The 19,048-nt window shown below is 39.5% G+C and overlaps 2 protein-coding genes across 3 annotated transcripts in view; both read right to left on the bottom strand.

Annotated features, from left to right (window-relative positions):
- Window positions 1–6,313: 6,313 nt before the first annotated feature.
- Window positions 6,314–11,996, bottom strand: zbtb12.2 (zinc finger and BTB domain containing 12, tandem duplicate 2). Of its 2 annotated transcripts, none has more exons than XM_016494036.1 (5): window positions 11,711–11,996; window positions 11,073–11,289; window positions 10,008–10,202; window positions 7,898–8,089; window positions 6,314–7,512 (listed from the first exon to the last, which is right to left on the bottom strand). In XM_016494036.1, the coding sequence occupies exons 2-5, from the start codon at window positions 11,274–11,276 to the stop codon at window positions 6,490–6,492; spliced, it is 1,614 nt and encodes a 537-aa protein (XP_016349522.1). In that variant the 5' UTR covers window positions 11,277–11,289; window positions 11,711–11,996; the 3' UTR covers window positions 6,314–6,489. The 2 variants fall into 2 exon arrangements, with proteins under 2 accessions (XP_016349522.1, XP_016349523.1); XM_016494037.1 differs by having other exon boundaries at window positions 10,008–10,199.
- Window positions 11,997–14,460: 2,464 nt separating this feature from the next.
- LOC107694349 (phosphatidylinositide phosphatase SAC1-B-like) overlaps window positions 14,461–19,048 on the bottom strand; it is a 15,234-nt gene continuing 10,646 nt past the window's right edge. The window contains exons 15-20 of the mRNA XM_016494035.1: window positions 17,894–17,963; window positions 17,723–17,795; window positions 17,553–17,646; window positions 17,385–17,477; window positions 17,146–17,203; window positions 14,461–16,059 (exon numbers count right to left, since the gene is read on the bottom strand). Of these exons, the coding sequence (XP_016349521.1) occupies window positions 15,923–16,059; window positions 17,146–17,203; window positions 17,385–17,477; window positions 17,553–17,646; window positions 17,723–17,795; window positions 17,894–17,963 (525 nt within the window). The 3' untranslated portion in view covers window positions 14,461–15,922. The remainder of the gene's footprint in view (window positions 16,060–17,145; window positions 17,204–17,384; window positions 17,478–17,552; window positions 17,647–17,722; window positions 17,796–17,893; window positions 17,964–19,048) is intronic.

Below are 19,048 nucleotides of genomic sequence, written 5' to 3'. Positions count from 1 at the left end.
TTGTGTGCACTGTGCATTTCCGTGGTTGAAACAACATTACGTTATATTTACATTTAGTCATTTAGCAGACGCTTTTATCCAAACCAACTTATAAATGAGTACAATGGAAGCAATCAATATCAATAAGAGAGCAATGATATGCAAGTGCTATAATAAGTCTCAGCTTAACGCAGTACACATAGCAAGGTTTATTTTATTTTATTATTTTTTTTTATTATATAATAAATAAAAAGAAAACAGATAGAATAGAAAGAAAGCAAGCTAGTGTTAGAGGCCTTTTTTTTTTTGCTTTTGTTAATTTTATAATAAATAAAAAGAAAAATAGATAGAATACAAAAAGATTAGAGAAGCTAGTGTTTTTTTTTTTGAAAGAAAATAAGCAGTTAATAAATTAATAGAGTGCAAGTCTAAAAGGGGCAGGGCCGATTCTTGAAGATAAGGACTTGACTGCTCAGATTGAGTTGGGCAGGTCATTCCACCAGGAGAGAACATTTAATTTAAAAGTCTGAAAGTGATTTTGTGCCTCTTTGGGATGGCACAATAAAGCGACGTTCACTTGCAGAACGCAAGCTTCTAGAGGGCATGGAAGGACGTGTTCTTACAGAAATATATAATAATAATAATAATAATAATAATAACAATAATAATAATTGCAATTGGGAGCGTCCTTATAAAATAAATAAATATCTGATGTTCATTAAAGGTGGGGTAAGCGAGTTTTCAAAAACGCTTTAGAAAACTGATTCGATCTGGGTTTTTCATGACTCCTCAACACAATTGCTGGTTGCCAGTTGTTTCTGACTTTTACTCTCACTTTTTCTCCGTCTGCTATGTACAACTCATTGCCAGGCTTGTAGCTGACACATAAATCATAGAGCTGTAATCTCATCAGCATTCTCTGGAGTCTTGGAGGAGCTTTTTTGGAGAGACTTTTTAAACACTGTCTCCAGGGGCTTTTGATCCGTCTCCACTTGTACTGTCTTACCATAGACATACTGATGGAACTTCTCGCAGCCATAGACAATCGCCAAGAGCTCTTTTTCTATTTGGGCATATCTTTTCTGACACTCAGTAAGAGACCTTGAGCCAAATGCCACTGGACGTCCTTCTTGCAGCTAGCAACACTGCTTCCAGACCTTCAGCGCTTGCATCCACTGACAGCATTATCTCTTTGTTGAAATCGAAGTACTTCAACACTGGGGCGTTGCTCACAAGTGACTTCAATCTTTCAAAGCTCTTCTGTTGTTCTGACTCCCAACGCCTCGCTACATCACCCTCTAGAAGTTTCCGTAGCGGAGCATTGATGTCTGAGATGTTTGGAACAAACTTGGCCAGATACTGAAGCAGGCCTAAGAACCTCATTAGTGCAGCTTTATCCGCTGGCTCTGGCATGTTCTGTATCGCTCTGACTTTCTCTTTGTCTGGCTTCAACCTATCTGCAGTCAGAATGTGTCCAACATAGCTGACTTCGGTCATCCTGATCTTGCATTTGTCTTTGTTCAACTTTAGATTAATGTTTCTAATTCTATCTAGCAGTTGTCTTAGTCTCTTGTCATGTTGTTCCATGTCTTCACCCCACACCAGAATGTCCTCCACTATGTTCACGACTCCATCTAAGCCTTCTAGTCTTTGTGCAATGCACTTTTGAAACACTTCTGGAGCTGACACTATGCCAAATGGAAGACTCAAAAACCGGTATCTCCCAAAAGGAGTGTTGAAAGTACATAGTTTGGAGCTCTGTTCATCCAGCTGTACTTGCCAAAACCCATGATTGGCATCAAGCACTGAGAATAGTTTGGCATTTGGCATCTCAGCTACTACCGTCCTTCGGATGAGACGTTAAACCGAGGTCCTGACTCTCTGTGGTCATTAAAAATCCCAGGATGTCTTTCGAAAAGAGTAGAGGTGTGACCTCGGCATCCTGGCCAAATTTGCCCATTGGCCTCTGATCATCATGGCCTCCTAACAATCCCCATATCTACTGATTGGCTTCATCACTCTGTCTCCTCTCCACCAGTAAGCTGGTGTGTGCTGGGCGTTCTGGCGCACTATGGCTGCCGTCGCATCATCCAGGTGGATGCTGCACACTGGTGGTGGATGAGGAGATACCCCCTGACAATGTAAAGCGCTTTGAGTGCCTAGAAAAGCGCTATATAAATGTAATGAATTATTATTATTTGGTGCTGCAGCTAGTCCTGAAGGGGAATATATGTTCACACGGTTCACATGCTGCTTGAACTGAGGCGCTACATCAATCAAAAGTAACCTGCTCTATCTTGTCGGCACGTTGTCAATCTTCTTTGCTCCACTATGTGTTTTTCACTGCATAAGAACATGTTTACACGTGTTACAATTCGGAGTGGAGGGAAAACTTCAGAATAATGTCACAGAGTTCATTCATGAAGTTCATTCAAGAGTTTGCCCAAAAGAGCACAGGTAGGTCGCCTCTGTGTGTAGTTTAATAATTGTAATATACAGCCTGTCATTACCTCTCTGATTATCACAAAACAAACACAAGGTAATCAGGACCGAGATGTTGAGCTTTTTATACAGATTGTTAACGAATGCGTCAAAATAAAAGACTGATTTGATTTAAAGTGCCATATTTGAACCTTTCAGAATCAGAATCAGAATGAGCTTTATTGCCAGGTATGTTTACACATACGAGGAATTTGTTTTAGCGACAGAAGCTCCACAGTGCAACAGAATGACAGTGACAAGACAAGACAAAGATAATAAGAAGAAGAATATACAAATATACAAAATAGACAATGTACAAAAAAAGCAAAAACACAATATATAATATAGATATTATAATATAGATAATATATATATAATATATATATTTCCCATGTTATGCTATGAAAAACAACAACAACTTTGGCTTAGCAACAAGACAAACACTGAAATAATATTACTTTATATTCTTACTGAAGCTCTTTGAGGTAATTTTCACAACTGATAGACGTAAGATGGCGTCCATTGCATTTGTGTGAAAATGAGTTTGAGGGAGTTTGCAGACACATGTAAGTATCACCAATTCAGTTACTCAGATGAGCACGATTGACAAAATTTCCACAGGAATTAGGAAACTGACTTCTGTATGCTGTGATTGACCATTCAGGGTCAAATAGCCTACTGATTGGAATTAGGTAAGAGTCTTAAGCATTGAGGTGAAGACAGTAAATGATCTTAACTTAGATGATTTAGTTTGCAAATAACTATTAGAATTAATATTCCTTTAAATGTTTTACTTCTTTGAATTGTGAAATTGACTGTGAATGTTTAAATTATATTCAATAGGTTCTGCAGAATGAAAGCATTCACCTGAAAGTACCTGTTAGGATCAATGATGAATATTACTGACTAGTGTTAGATACTGTAGCCTATGTGAAAATGCAAAGAAAGAAATAAACATGGGATCTACACTGAAAAAAAAAATATGTTAACCTAAAAATGTGCTTCAACATCAAAACTAATTGATTTTATTAAAGTTAGAAAACTTTAAACATCACTGAATTAACATATACATGATAGTGAATAAAATTAATTTGAGTGTTAGATCAGACAGAAATAGCTCCCTAAGGTAACAAAAGCATGTATCTTAGTACCGTGCACTGTAAATCATCATCACGTGCTTTCAGATGGAGCAGCATTTACTACACAGAGCCGTAGTTCACTGACAAGTTACGCAAAAAAATCGCAGAACGTTTTTATTGTGCGATTCTGAACTCGAAGAAATCGTTTGGGATAATGACAGCTGTTTGCATAGCTTCTCGGTGAACTACGGCTCTGTGTAGTAAATGCTGCTCCATCTGAAAACATGTGAAAATACCACATTTAATAACATATTTTTACTCCAAACTCACTTCATAACGTCAGTCGAGTGTTTGAAATAAATCCTTCTGAGAGATGATGTGGCTTCTTACACAGAATAAGGCATGCAACATATTTCATAGTATTCTAAGCAGTGATAAAGGCATTGCATTATAAATATACTTTATTTTAATGAAAATTATAATAAGAACTTCGATAAACCGTATATTGCCGTAGTCGTGTGTTTATTAGTCACGTTGAATCAATGAAAGCAGTTGAATCTTCTGTTTATCCAGCTACTGCTATAGGGATTTCCTGGGTTTCTTCTGCGTGGCGTATTTGGAGTTTCAGCGCGAGAGCGCCCTCTGGCCTTTGGATGGAGATTTACTTCTGATCACAGAACCATGCTTCACTGAAAGATATGCATGACAATCGCAGCTTCTGTTGAATCGCGATCTCGATTCCATTTTGATTTATCGTGCAGCCCTACTTAGTAGTGTACAATATATTTTACTATATAATTTTTTTTGATCACTTATTTTGGTAATTTGCAGCCACCCTCTTTTGAGGCAGTGCTCCAGCCTGGCCCCCCATTTAGCATATGCTGCATCGGCCACATACAAATTCAGAGGCATGCCCTTTTAAAACGGTAACATTATCAAATCTAACTAAAAAAATTCAAAGCAATTAAATGAATTTTTTATTTTGATTAGTGTCCTGACCATCCTGTTATGTGTATTGTTTAACCAAATAGCTTTTTTGTGTTTTCAGTCCCAATATCCTGCTGGCAATGTATAATTAATTCACAGCAAGAAAATTACAGTTGGGACAAAATCTTTTTAATACGGCTTTGTTGAATTAGTAACATACGGACACTAAAGTTGCACTACAACAAAAATGACAAACACATTTTCTTACTTTCCTCATCACGCCACAGTACTAATTCATGAACATACTTTTTGTTTGTATTAATATTTATCACTCCTAAAAGCCATATATGCTAGACCTTCACTTGGCATCCATTATCGCATGCTCGCTTGAAGTAAAAGACTTTTAACCTGTAAAGAAAAACAAAAAACTGTAGTATTTGTGCTCTTATGTGGTATAAAGAGGGAAAATTCTGTCATCTTTACAAATGAAGATGTTTTGAAGAACGTTGAGGTTTCAACATCATAAACCGCTTTTCCACTGTCAGGTTGAATGGCTATAAGAACAGTAAGGAAGGGTTACAGTTAGACTTCCACTTGAGCCAAACCCTGTTGGTAGAATGAGTGTAGTGACGTCGCCACTCAGGATGGGTCACTTGTTTGTTGTCTGGTTCTGGCTGCTTGTTTCTCTCTGTAGCTGGCCAAGCACACTATTTGAGTGAAGTAAAAGGAAATATCTGATCATCCTCCATAACACGGTCGCTTATCCATCTCGTACCGCATGTAAACACTTGCATTACCAAGGCAATGGCTGACACATTTATATTATGAGCTCTATTGTCAGGCCCACAGTGCAAAATGAAACCATATCTATACCGGCTGGGCCAGATCGGCATGGAATGATATGGTTAAGTAACAAGAATGGTTCGGCCGGACGGTAAAAAAAAAGTGCATACTCACTTGAATGAAAAGTTCAGACAAAATATGAAGAGTTAATTTGCAAAAGCAGATAACTCCATTTTTGTTTATTTTCAGAAGTCATGTTTTTTATTGTGCATTCCAAGTAATATCAATCAAACTGCAGTTGGGTTGTTTTGATTAAATAATAATAACTCAAACAAATACGGGTAACTTCCCAAATTAAAAGTTAATTGAAAGTATGTTTTTGTTATATACATGTTAAAAGTTTGCTTTATAGCAAAAGCAAATAACTCCCAACAGTCGTTTTCTTGGCAAAAGCAGGTAACTCCACATTTCATGCTTCAGAGTTAAACAAAAACACACGTTTAATCATTGTAATCTCCTCAGATGACAATGTAGATGCCTGACAAACGTTGTTGTGATCATAGACTGTATGTATGGTTGTGATTACACGCAATACAGAGCTTTTCCCCTCACCATTGTAACGTGCTGTTTTTGCAAGGTATCGTGAAAAAGTGTAAGCTTTTAATTTTCGTTTACGCCCCAAAGAGGATATCACGGGTTCATAAAGTTCGTCGAAATTATCCATTCTCGATCACTGTAGTCAGTTTTGACGAAACTCCTCTCAGCTAGCGCGTCTTTTCAAAGTGAAAGTAGCCTTGTCACCTGACCTGAATACGGCGCGCTGATTCGCTCAAATGGACTTATCGGCTTTTGCTCACAAACAAGGGCACTTGTCAACTTCTGCAGTAAAACGTGAACTCGCGATGCCTTTGAAAGTAGACAAAACCGGCTTTTTTGGCAAAACGTGTTTAGGATTCAGATCGCGCTATATGTGGAGAATAATGCGCGGCACTCAGTTAATTTTTTTTTTTTTTTAAAGTGGCATTTATCGGTTTTTGCAAATGAACTCTTCATGTCTTGTTTTGTGTTTCACAGGAAAAAAGTCTTAGAGGTTTGAAATGACACGTTATTACATACTGATTACAAAGACATACAATTTTTACTTAATGTGCACTGATAAATTGTGCACAATAAACCTAGAAATGTGTATTAAGAAAGTAAATGGGGTTAATTCTGATTTCATTAACAATTTAAATGTGATCTAAACCCCCTCCCCAGCACCACCCTCATTGTTTCTCTGCATTTCCAGATAATTTTGGGCCGTGGTTCTTCCGTGTTGCTCCTTCAGGTGACGGCGTAGAGCAGGCTTGTGGGCAAAGCTGACGTGGCAGTACGCGCACACATGTGGGCGCTCTCCACTATGCAGGTTCATGTGGTCGCACAGTGTTGACTTCTGAGTGAAGGTCTTGTGGCACAGGGGGCAGCAGTGGAGCTTGGATACTCCACGGTGGACGATCATGTGGCGATTGAGGTTACTGGAGTGGCTAAAGTGCTTCCCACAGCACGGACACACGTACAGCCGGTGTGTTGACAGGGAATGCATGGCTAAATCCTGCGTTGAGGAAAACGCTAATCTGCACTGCTCACACACCACTGGCCCAGCTATGCAGGACGTGGATCCCACCACTGCCACAGACTCGTCAGCAGCTCTGTGTTCATTTGTATGTGTCCCAACCCCCATTCCCTCTTCCCCGCTGGAAGCTTCCACACTAAATTGTGCAGGACCTCCATCAGAGCCAATCTCTTCTCCTTGTCTCTCTCCAGGCCTGTACTCAATGCGGACGGTACCGTCTGCGTGATGCTGATTGGACAGGTAATCAGCCCCAAAGTCTGCTCCAAAATTGCCCATCATCTCATCAGGGGTCGGGAACCGCCAAGCCTCCTGATAGTTACCCAAGAGCTTGCGATCCTTGAAAGTGTACCGCTTCCGGTGTTTAAAGCCTCTTCCTCTGCCTCCCCTGTGCTCTCCGTGCCGTCGTCTCCACATGCGACCCGCCCCTCCGATGCCGTTGCCTTTGGCTCGCCCTTCCATATAGGGCTCCTCTATACCTGCATCCAGCTGCCCGTGGTCATCCAACACAACAACAGCTTCTCGGTCTTCCTCCTCAGCACCAGAGGTCTTCTTCTCTGGGTCTTGATGTTCATCATTGATCTGCACCTGAAAGACGTCACTCTCAGGCCCGTCCTCTCCCTCGAAATGACCAGATGCATCTGATCCTCGGACCTGTTATGGTGAAAACATAAATTAGTAAACCACAACCAAGCAAACTACCAAAATAAGTGCTGATATGACCCTCTTTGATTTAGGACTGCCAGCAATACGCAGTAATATAGCAACCATGTTTGATTTTGCTGGCAAATGTCACATTCATTTTAGTGCAGTTTGCATTTAGCTATTAAATTTCCAGAAGATAATTTTACAAATTTTCAGACCCTTCTCCCTTGTATCAAAACCTGCAATTATGCTAGCAAAGTGAAATATTTTAATGGTGGCCTTTTATAAACTTCAGTTGCACAAACAGTTAGCTTGAAAGTTTGAACGCTAATAATCATTAATGTTACATCTTTTGGCACTGTTAGCATATGCGGCAAATCCAACAGATATTTACATGGTGTATGGTCAAATCGCTGTCATCTTTGTGAGGGATGTTGGAGAGTTCGGCATCGGCAGCCTGGAGCTCCTTTCCTGAACTGTGAGGATGCAGTGATGCCGTATCAGAAGGGGATGAAATGGATCCCAATGAATGGGTACTTCCACTGACAATCACTGGCATAGACTGAGGGTCTTCTGATTTCACAGTCTGAATATTTAATGGGAGAAACAGAGAGAGAAGGACAAACAATGCATAATTTTACTAAAATTAAATAATCAGCATAGGCTGTCAAGCCCCAGCAAATACCAAAAGAGCTATAGTCACAAAACAATATTATGGCTTAAGACAATATGGAATGCAAATCTCTGGTCACATGGACCCCTTTTATGGTGTTTTACAGTGTTGTCTACTAGTCTTTTTTGGAGCATGACACTATGCTTGGCTAAGATTTTGAGAAGCATTCTGTCTGTCAGAGAGAGAACAGTAGCTGTAGTGGGCCTTTGAAGATAATCTACAATGCGCTGGCATGCCTGGTCTTCAATCAGCCAAAGGCCCTGTCCCAAATGGCACCCTAAACCCTCGCGGTCTTCCTCTGAGTCCGCACTTTAGTGAAGTAATGCCGCTTTGACTGTCGGGTAGAAGTCTGTGGTGGAGCCCAGTGCGGGCTCGGCAGAAGTGCGGATCGACGGCGCATAACGACCGCAAAGGGGGCGCTCGCGAGCACCCTTCTGAACACTAAAAATGACAAATGGGACACCCTACGGTCTTGTGGACTTAACGGACACATGCACGCGGTGGCCATTGTAAGTCCGTAAGACCGCAAGTGCACATGAAGTGTTCCATTTGGGACAGGGCCAAAGACGACTCCTGATCTCAGTCCACTAGCTCCCAGCTGTGACCAGAATCAAATTTAAGGCTTTGATGCTGGCTTTCAGGCCTGCCACTTGAACTGCACCTCCCTGCATCAATCCACACATACAAGTGTATACCTTGTCGTTTCTTCACAATAGCCAGGTTTCCATCCTAAGTTGCGAATTTAACTTGTGCGCAAAATTGGAATAATCACATAAAACTTTTGTGAATAAGCACCGTTTCCATCCAACGAGTCAGAGAACAAAATCGCCACTTCCTGATAAACTGGCACTAAATACCACTAAGAAAAGTAGGAGAAGCCACTTAGGATAACAATTCTCAAATATAATAAATTACTTGCACTTCAAGAGAGCAGATGAAACATTAAATAAGGTCTTGCTTTTCGGAGGTGAATGTCAGCTGTTTGGGAACGCAGTCATGGTAGACCATTCTGGGAGGCAATTATACAGAAATACTTTGATGACAGACTTTGCTCGGGCACTTCAGAATGACCATAACATTTCAGATGCTGTTCAACAAAATCAGTCCGCTGGTTAGTCAGGTTATGCCGTCCCATAGCACAAAGTCACATGACTTTTTTGAACACTCATGCAGGATTTATTCGCAAAATGCATTTCCATTGCCCATTATTCGCATTCACCCTTTTTCGCACATGTCAAAAACCACCTCAAACGAGCATAACTTTTTTGCGAATTAAGATTTCTTTTCAAAATTTGGCATTTCCCGCACTCATTTCTGATGTGATACTTCAAAACGCGCATAAAAAGAGTGTGATGGAAACATAGCTAACGAGGCACAAAGATGCTTTCACAAACCTTCACCCTCCTTGCTCTTCTTTGGTGGAATGAGCGGTCGACCTCCACCCAAACTGCTGAGACCAGGGGTGGCCAGCTTTGGTCCCCCACAGTCCTGCAATGTTTTGCTCCAACTCTAATCAAACACACCTGAACAAGCTAACCGGGGTCAAAGGCTTACAAAGGCTGTGAACTTCCACTTAGCATTTAGACACACACTCGCGAACTTCCCCAAGTACTTCCCCTCTGGGGAATCCCCAACACCTTTTTGATAATTTTTCAGTTTCATGAAGTGGACGAGGGAAGGTTATATGGACAGGCCCTTGACCCCTCAGTTTTGACCGAGGGAGCTAGTCTACTTCACTTGTACATTTCAGGCAGCTCCGTAGACAACAATGCAACATGATTGTGACATCACTGCACATCATGTTTGACGTGTTTGAGGTTGGGATACTCACAATGGGGCTGCGACTCCGGGGCTGCATGTACTGGCTCAGGGCTCCTCTGCATTTCTCCACCACATGCTCCATCTGCAGGTAGCTGGCTGCAGTCAGGTAGTTCACGATCTCTTTGGCACTGAACTGCAGCATCCCTGTGTAACAGGACTGGAGGAGCTCACATACCACCGCTGAGCTGTGCAACATCGACACCTGCTGGATAGACAAAGTATTTGTTGACAATCAAAGCAACAAATGATTTTCAAAATTAAAGTTGCAGTGAAATGGAAGTAGCAACAGATCTTCCTTGTTGTGCAGAACGGATTATTGAAGCAGAAAAAAAAAAAAAAAAAAGTAGGGTGGGGCCTTGGGTTTATACATTGATTGGATGGAGGCAGATCTAAATATGAGCTTTCAATCGACAATACTTTATTTAACCTTTTCTGATAAGCGTGTGCGCTGCAAATGCAAGCATTTTTGATCATTTCTGTCCAGTCGCTCGTTTTATCGTGTTTAACCACAGCTGTCGTCAGTTTTTTGTCTGGCAGTGGCAGCAGGTATACAATACATTTTCAAATTGGAGCCTGTATTGTGTCGATTCTGGCTCCCAACAAAACAAGATGATTTGAAGATTTTAAGCTCCTTATGTAGCCGAATCTGTGCTGGTTTGAATTGGCTGTCTCCAGTTTTCGCTTTGTTTTGCCTTTCTGGACATTTTATATTCAGAAATGAGTGTCCTTGAATGGACCAGTGGAGGGAAAGAATAGAATTCCAGACTTGCTTGGAATGCGCAACTACATTGTACAAATAAGATTTCGGCTTTCTTAATTTATGCATAAAGTCTAGTTTATGAACCACTAGTTTATTATTTTCACAGATTATAGGAGGTGATAATCTGAAAATCACTGACACAAATAATGACAAATGTGAAGTTTAATGTTCGATCTTCAGGGTGTTTGTGACACTATTTTATTATATTTCATCCACTAATACCGACCAATGTAACACTAACGACACCGAAGATCAAATGGTTTGCTTCTGATGCTGCTGTAACTTAGTCATTCTGATGGCACGAGAAGTCCTCACCTGTAGCTCTGATGAGGGGTTCAGGAGAAACTGGTCCCTGAGAAACGCAGAGCAAGCAGCCAGAACGACCTTGTGACCCCTGAACATGCGCCTGCCTCCCGCCACAATGGTCACATCACAGAAGTGCTGCTGTGTCCGCAGGAAGTTCATGTTACTCAGGGCGGTGTCTCCATGCCCAGGCAAACGGAAACTCACCACATCCATGTTTTTACTACAGCTAAAACGGAGAAAAATAAAAATTTGATATATTAAAAAAAACTAAAACTGATATCTACACTTAAAAACATAATGGAGTTTGTTATTCTTCAGAATTTAAAGGATTTCTGAACAGTAAAAAGCTTTCTGAATGTTTCAGTTAATTTTATGTATGGAAAATGACATTAACATAAAAGCACAGAAACAATATGTCCATGAATATTCTCATAACGCCATAAATAAATTCACATTTAGAAGAAATAAGAGACACAACTGTGCATTATACGAGCTCTGGATGATCATTGTCATGGCATGTTTACATCAGTGTTAGGCTAAAGTAACGTTAGCTCACACTGTAGCGTCTTTTGTTTCAGACAGACTGTTTAACAAACTGCCCTCAATACAATACAAACACTTCACTGATCCGATAAACATGAACTTACTTGAGTGATTTAGTGAGGGGAGGGAAAAAAAAAAATAAAAAAAAAAAAAAAAAAAAAAAAAAAAAAAACACACGAACTTATCACATTTATGTCTAGAGATCAACCCAGCTCCACATCACTGCACGAGCGAAAACAGCAAACTAAAACACTCGCACTGATCTCGTTCACAGGAGTCTGTTGTCTTTATGTGTCTGAGCTCGGTCATTCCTACTATATATTTTCTGCTGTGCTCCGTGTGTTTTACAACAATTACAGCTAAAATTCGTAGAATGAAATGAAGTAAGAAAAGTTATCAGGAAATGTCGAGTCCGAAAGATGATTTTCAAAATAAAAGTCCCGTCTAGACAACATCTACAGTTCGCAAGAGCCAATCTCCTTTGTTTACTCTACAACGCGCTTGCGTATTAGCGAAACAGTTTCTTGTTAAACGCGGTTATTTAACAAAAAAATAAATTAAATGTTGCGGACTGATGCTTCTACAAAAGCAAAAATATACCATCGATAAAAGAGTAGTCCGCATTAGGTTTCCTTTAAAATCAGTAAAGGAGAAAATGACTGTTCGTGTGTATTTAATTCCTTAGTTTGATCATTTATAGATTGTCATTCTACATTTATATAGTCTGTGAGTTTAAAAGTCTTTAGAGTGTCAAAAAGCCTTTAATTTTTTTTTTTTGCTTACATAATTTATATCCAGCAGATAACCACGTGGAGGCGCTATGAATTCAGGATGGACCTCCGATAAAATAAATAATTTGCAAACGGATGCAGAGACATGAAAAAAATTAAGGGGAACATAACATGAAAAAGATGAGACATATGCCGAAGCCCCAACTCAAGTAGGCCTATTGACTCTTGCATTCGTTGTAACATACATTTCCTAGTGCTTTGGTGGTCGACAATCATTTAAATAGAGATCAAATCTGAACCTCAAAATAATGTTAATCTAATACACTTACTTTGTTGTATGCCCTCATGATGGCCTGGAATCTCACAACATGTTAATATAATAGTGAATATCATTGATTACATTTATGTTATTACATGGCACAACACTGTTTGATTTAAGACTAGATATACACTGATCAGCCACAACATTAAAACCACCTGCCTAATATTGTGTAGGTTCTTCTCGTGCAGCCAAAACAGCTCTGATGCATTGAAGCATGGACTCCACAAGAGCTCTGAACATGTCCTGTGGTCTCTGGCACCAAGACATTAGCAGAATATCCTACAAGTTATGAGGTGGGATTGGATTTGTGAGTCCAGCACTTCCTATAGATGCTCAATCGAATCAAGATCTGGGAAATTTGGAGGCTGAATTCCTGAATGATTTTTGCAGTGTGGCAGGTACAGCATCCACTGCCGTCAGGGAACAAACACCATTGCCATGATGAAGAGATCTATGTGGTCTGCAGCGATCATTAGGTAGGTCTACGTGTCAAAGTAACATCCACATGAATACAGCAGGACCCAAGGTTTCCCAGCAGAACATTGCACACACATCCGCTGGCCTGCCTTCTTCCCATAGTGCATCCTGCTGCAAGCATTTCCTGTGTAAACAACACACATGCACCTGGCCATCCACCTGATCTAAAAGAAAACGTGATTTATCAGACCAGGTAACCTTCTTTCATTTCTCCAAGGTCCAGCTCTGACACTCACATACCCATTGTAGCCACTTTCAGTGATGGACAGGGGTCAAGTTGTCCTTCTTTGCACCACTTTTGGTAGATACTAATCAAAATGGCAAGTCTTTGGGCGAAACATGCCATTTTAGAGATGCTCTGACAGGTGCTATTGTAATGATATAATCAATGTTATTCACTTCACCTGTCAGTGGTTGTGGCTGATCAGCGTAAACCACAGAACCATTTAAACCAACTCTGCTCTAATTTTGTCCGTTTGTGTTTCTGCCCTGTTAATAGCCTTTGCTTCAGTAAGAAGCGGGACAAGTTGCATTTTATTGGTAGAATTTATTAAACATGATTTCGTCAAGAAACCATCAGTTACAGTGGTTGAAATGTATTTTAAAATGTATTAAATGACACCTCAATGATCAAAACCAAACAATACCTAGATTATGAGCAATAGTCTCAATGTGGTTTTCATCAGAATGGTGGAGGTTCGAGATAAGATAAGGACTGATAGACTACTAAAGACAAGTGATGTTTCACAAACTATTCCCTTGAAATCATGGGCGAGTACTGAATACTTCTGAATGAACAGTAATCAGAAATGCAACTAATGTTGAGGCATATAGTCTCTTAATCAAACAAGACGAGAGAGAGAAGGTTAAACGGGATTTAAAACACTGTCAGGATCAAGTCCAAAAACACAATAATATTGATAATATGTCATTTAACACACTTAAACCCGAGTGCACCCTGGAAATACAACAATGAGGTTCATAATCTAGGGTAATGGAAGCCATTTTCATCCAGCCCTGTGATGGAAGAATGTGATCAGTAACATCACTTTGATTGAACAATAACTCAACCAGAAAGTGCTAAAGCTATGTTGTTGTAAACTACACTGTACAGTACATGATTACAATGACACACTCATATATATATATATATATATAGTGCTACATCTATGTGGTTGTAAACTACACTGTACAGTAAATGATTACAATGACACACTCATATATATATCTATAAATTCTCTTAATTTCTTTCCAATGTACAGTTTACACATCAGATTTATACAGGTAAACATCAAACATACAGGATTTAATTATCAGTCTTCTGTTTCAATCCAGCCATTTTAATTGCAAGTTGTACTGCATATTCTCTTGATCTTTGCACACAATGAAAATCAATAAAATACGGCCCATATGAATTTGATGAAACTCTCAATTGCAATCTCCCGTTGAGATGGGTCCAATATGACTGTGTTACTGCAGCTTGCATTATCATTTGCAGATGACTACAAAACACGCATATAAAGGCATCAAAATCTACATTCTTTGTCAACATTAAACCAAACCGAGGAGCATTCAGTTCTAAAGGTAGTAATGAGTTCAAAAGGAAGACCTAAAAGTAATTCATTTTTCAGTGTCCACTCCCAATCCCAAAAACACCTTGCTAAATGTGTCGAAATGAAAAGAAATTAGTGGGTTAAAGGTGAAATGCACCATCATGCAAGTGAACATCAATAAAACTGACATTTTTTCTGCTATATGACGTCCTTGAAAGCCACTTGTCTAAATAATTTAGTTAAAAGCGAATGCCTTCTGAATTGTCAGTATAGTTTAAGGGAATTCAATTAAAAGTGTGAGTCAATTTGACAGATATTCTGATAGAAGCCTATTTCCGTCTAATGAACTGCCACTGAATTGGTAACGTTGAAGAGAAGTGCAGTCGAAGAGCCATTAAAGAGCGACTTTATGCGTGCCATATCTGTTAGTGTTCATTGGTCCTCGAAGAGACATAAAGTTGTTACACAGGAAAAGTGCTGTTCATATTTTTCTGTAAACTCATAAAGAAACAGTGCTTAATACCTCTCTCTCCCCCAGTGTGTCCCACAGCTCTCTAATTTGATCATTTGTGAGAGACACAACCCCATAAATATGCTGGCAGAACAAAAGGAAACCACATTAAAACCCAAACTGCCACTGCAAAGAACAACTGAAAATAAAACCGAGGCATAAGGCTGATTTCAGCACAGATTTGAGGACAGAAATGGAAATAACCAAGGGCTGAGCCACCGATGCATCATGTAATGTTCCCTTGTGTAACAATCTAATTACAACAGACCTTCATTGATCTGTCAACCCATAGACTGGGCCAAGGCCACACGCCTGGTGTCCAGTTTCATAAAGCAGAAGCTCTAGAGCCAAAACAATAACTCTAATTTCACAACGGGTCAATTTAGATCGATCGCCAAACAGTAACAACACAGCAGAGTTAAAGTAAGACACAATGTCCACAATGCACGTAACAGGCTGGGGATGTTGTGCAACCCATGTGCAATTCTATGATGCAAGTATTATTGTTAAGGAAATTTTGTGAAATTTGGACACCATGTCCCATGATTCAAAGGAAATTTGTAGTAACTGATGTGAAATGATATGGTAATATGCTCCATCTATGGGAGCAGAAAACAGGGATGCTTGCTTTGCTTAAGTTTAAGGACAGTGTGGAGAGCAGGTCAGTATTGGAGGAAAATAAAGAGGAAACAGAGAGAACAGAAGGAAGGAGGTCTTGATATTCAATCCATCTTCTCTTTTTGGACCAGTTTCGGTGCGTCAACAAACTCCCGTCCGTTGACCAGGATGACAGCAGCTGTAAGAGCACTGGCTATTCCCCAGAACAACACGTATGCCAGGGTCTCCGTCCAAGTGTCACCTGACAGAGTACCAGATGTCATTATTCACAAACTAAATAGGCACTACTACTGTATGTACATTTTCCAAAGAAGCAACAGTAATGGAACCGTATAAGGATTAAAATCATTGTAACGCACATCTCTTGTGGGTCAATGACATATCTAATCTAGTTTAAAACATGTCAAGTTCTTAAAAATTTATTTTTTGTTGGTTCCATTTAAATGTAATGACTCATGCATATTAAACCATGTGGTGTAATATTATTAAAAGTAACATTTTCTTTACATTCTACACATGTGAATGTACTTAATTATTACAAAAAATATTTTAAAGATATATACAGTATATATTAAATTTTTTTCAACAAATCTTATTTATTAATACATAAATATCAAGTTTTTAGGGAGTTGCACCACATGACATTTGACGATCTGAACTAACCTTGCATAAAAAAAAAAAAGTAATATTTTGAGAGACTTCTTGACCTTGACATGATATCATTATATCTTCCTTTTTTGTTTTTTATTCATGCATGTTTTTACATGTTGTTTGCACCCCATGACTTTCTTAGTCGCACCACATGACTTTGATTATACTAGTGTTTCAAATATTAATAAGCGGTTTCGTTAAAAATATATATTGCAAATAATACAAAAACATTTTAAGTTCTTATTTATGATATCAGGACATTTGCATCAAAGTGAAATATAATTCTGACATTAAAAACATTGTTTTTAAGTCACTGCATGTAGGAATTCCATTTTTTATTAAATAAATAAATAGATATTAGTCAGGGTAGCACCATATTTAATTCTTGTCAGGAGAAGTACAGTGCGTTCAATGGGTTGTACTTTAACAACATAAAGATTGTTCAGCTGATGAAACGTCTTTCCATAAAAAACTCCATGAAACAGTTTTGAAAGTTGTGAGTTGTGAAAATAAAGTGATCTAGAACCTTTGTCTGCCATCGTAAAGCCTAGTTTTCATCTGTGTTAAATTCAATCTGGCGTCTAACCTGACTAAGGTCTATAGATTTGGACAAAAACATGTCATGTTATTGACCCTATTGCTTTATTTCATGTTGTGTTATAATGCCAGACCTTACCAGCCATTAGGAGACAGATGATGCACATGGAGAAGGCCACCACCATAATAACAGGAAGCTGTAGAAGAGATTTATGAATATAAAATGACCAGCAGCTGGTGTTGTTGAATTATAAATGTGAGGACTGCATGAAGCAGCTTGGAGTAAATATTTCTCTTTTTTATTCGTCATAGTAATGACCTCTTTTAATTCATATTCTCTCTTACTACAAGCACAAGCAGTATTGGAAAAGCACTGACCAAGAGGAACTTCCAGTCCTTTTGCACATGCAGAGGCATCAAGCCATCGGTTTCATCCACTGTATAGTTTCCGAGGAAGAGATCGATGGAGTCCTGTGGGCAAAGTCAGCTACTTCAAATTCAATGCAGTCTGATTGAAAGACATAAAGACAAAGAATTCATACGCACTTGTCTGAACCCGTCTGAGAAATTGTTCTTGTAGTAGCGGATCATTGAGTTCCAGCCATCCATTACCAATCCCCAGTGAGTCCTATTCCCGGTTCTGAGGTCAAAGGTGAAGGTTACAGCGGTGGACGCACACAACTGTGCATATTCTGAAAGGAGTCTGGGATGAATACCTGGTGAAGTCGGTTTTCAATGCTCCGGTTCCTGCGTATTGTTTAGCACAAGCATTGGCATTGTCTGCCCACGCTGAGAGAAAAAGAAAAGGAAAATAATGAGGTTTCTTGCTTTATTTACTGTCGCAAACAAGAGAATTGTGTCTACTAAGGGAATTTCTAGCAACACACCGTTCTTATAAATCTTCTCAAAATCAGCCTGTTCCTCAATTTTCTGGCCTACGTGGAGGACACCCATCCTCTGAAATGAAATGGAGCTCAAGATGATGACAAATCAATATTTAAAGGGGTGGTTGACTTTTTTTTCTAGGCTTGATTGTGTTTATGGGGTGCAGTCTAACATGTGTTAATACTTTGCTAATATTTTTCACATAATCTACCTTTATTCCACACCTTCTCCTCTAAACGCGCTGATCATTTCCTGCTTTTATGAAGCCCCTCCCTCAGAAATACACAATGGGCTCAGATTGGTTAGCTGGTCCAGTGTGGTGTGATTGGCTAAACCGTCTCTAGTGCGTGTCTAAATATCCCGCCCCTCACCTCAGCGGTATGTGCTACGGTTGTATTGTAAACAATGGCGTCGTGAAATTGCTTATCAATTTGAGCCCAATTGAGAAGCAGAGGATATTATTGAAAAGGATCGCACAGAACCTGTGCAAGCACGGCTCTTAATGGTATGTTTTTTGTTTGTTGTTGTCTCATACTTTTAGATACGCTGTTATTTGTAAATGCTACTGCTTCTGTTAGCTTTTAATATACGGTTTTATCCTGATTAAAGCTTTAATACAGTATGGCAACCGCACACCCGTCCATGTATAACACTTCTCATAGCTATGTGAAAAATATCTCTTGGTCTATACACATATAGTGTATAACTGGAACACAGTTCTTTGATGGAGCTGTGACGAGCTGATGATTTGAATGAGAGAGAGAGAGAGAGAGATGCAGATCGTGTGCAGAGCAGGGGGACGCGAGGAACAGGATTGAGAACCGCTGCTTTAGAACATTGATTTTGAAACTTGTGAATCCATTAGAATCGTTAGAAGACAGAATCGTGATTCATATATGAATAGATTTTTACGTGCACGCCTAGTTTTCTCTTCCTCTTCTCTAAAGCAGCGCAGCATGGCCCCACCACCTTCGTTGCATGTTCCCGGGGGCGGGGTTTATCTGGGTTCGTGACGTAATGAACCCGGGAAAGTAACTCATAGTCCCTACGAGCCGTTTTTGTAGGCATTAAACTGCCATAATTTTAAAAGACGATATCTCCGTTTGCATTGAACTTTGAGCATTGTTTATGCTCAAACAGCAACATTACACACTAAC

Source organism: Sinocyclocheilus anshuiensis, unplaced genomic scaffold, assembly GCF_001515605.1.
Source record: "Sinocyclocheilus anshuiensis isolate Anshui unplaced genomic scaffold, SAMN03320099.WGS_v1.1 scaffold1240, whole genome shotgun sequence".
NCBI classification, from domain to species: domain Eukaryota; kingdom Metazoa; phylum Chordata; class Actinopteri; order Cypriniformes; family Cyprinidae; genus Sinocyclocheilus; species Sinocyclocheilus anshuiensis.
This window is presented reverse-complemented; position numbering and strand designations above follow the sequence as displayed.

Excerpts from the sequence above, each read along its gene's own strand:
- zbtb12.2 (XM_016494036.1), bottom strand. The coding sequence starts at position 11,276 with ATGGATGTGGTGAGTTTCCGTTTGCCTGGGCATGGAGACACCGCCCTG. Across the intron at positions 10,203-11,072 it reads ACCCCTCATCAGAGCTACAG|CAGGTGTCGATGTTGCACAG; the intron begins GTGAGGACTTCT and ends TTGTCTATCCAG. Across the intron at positions 7,513-7,897 it reads GCGATTTGACCATACACCAT|GTCCGAGGATCAGATGCATC; the intron begins GTAAATATCTGT and ends TCACCATAACAG.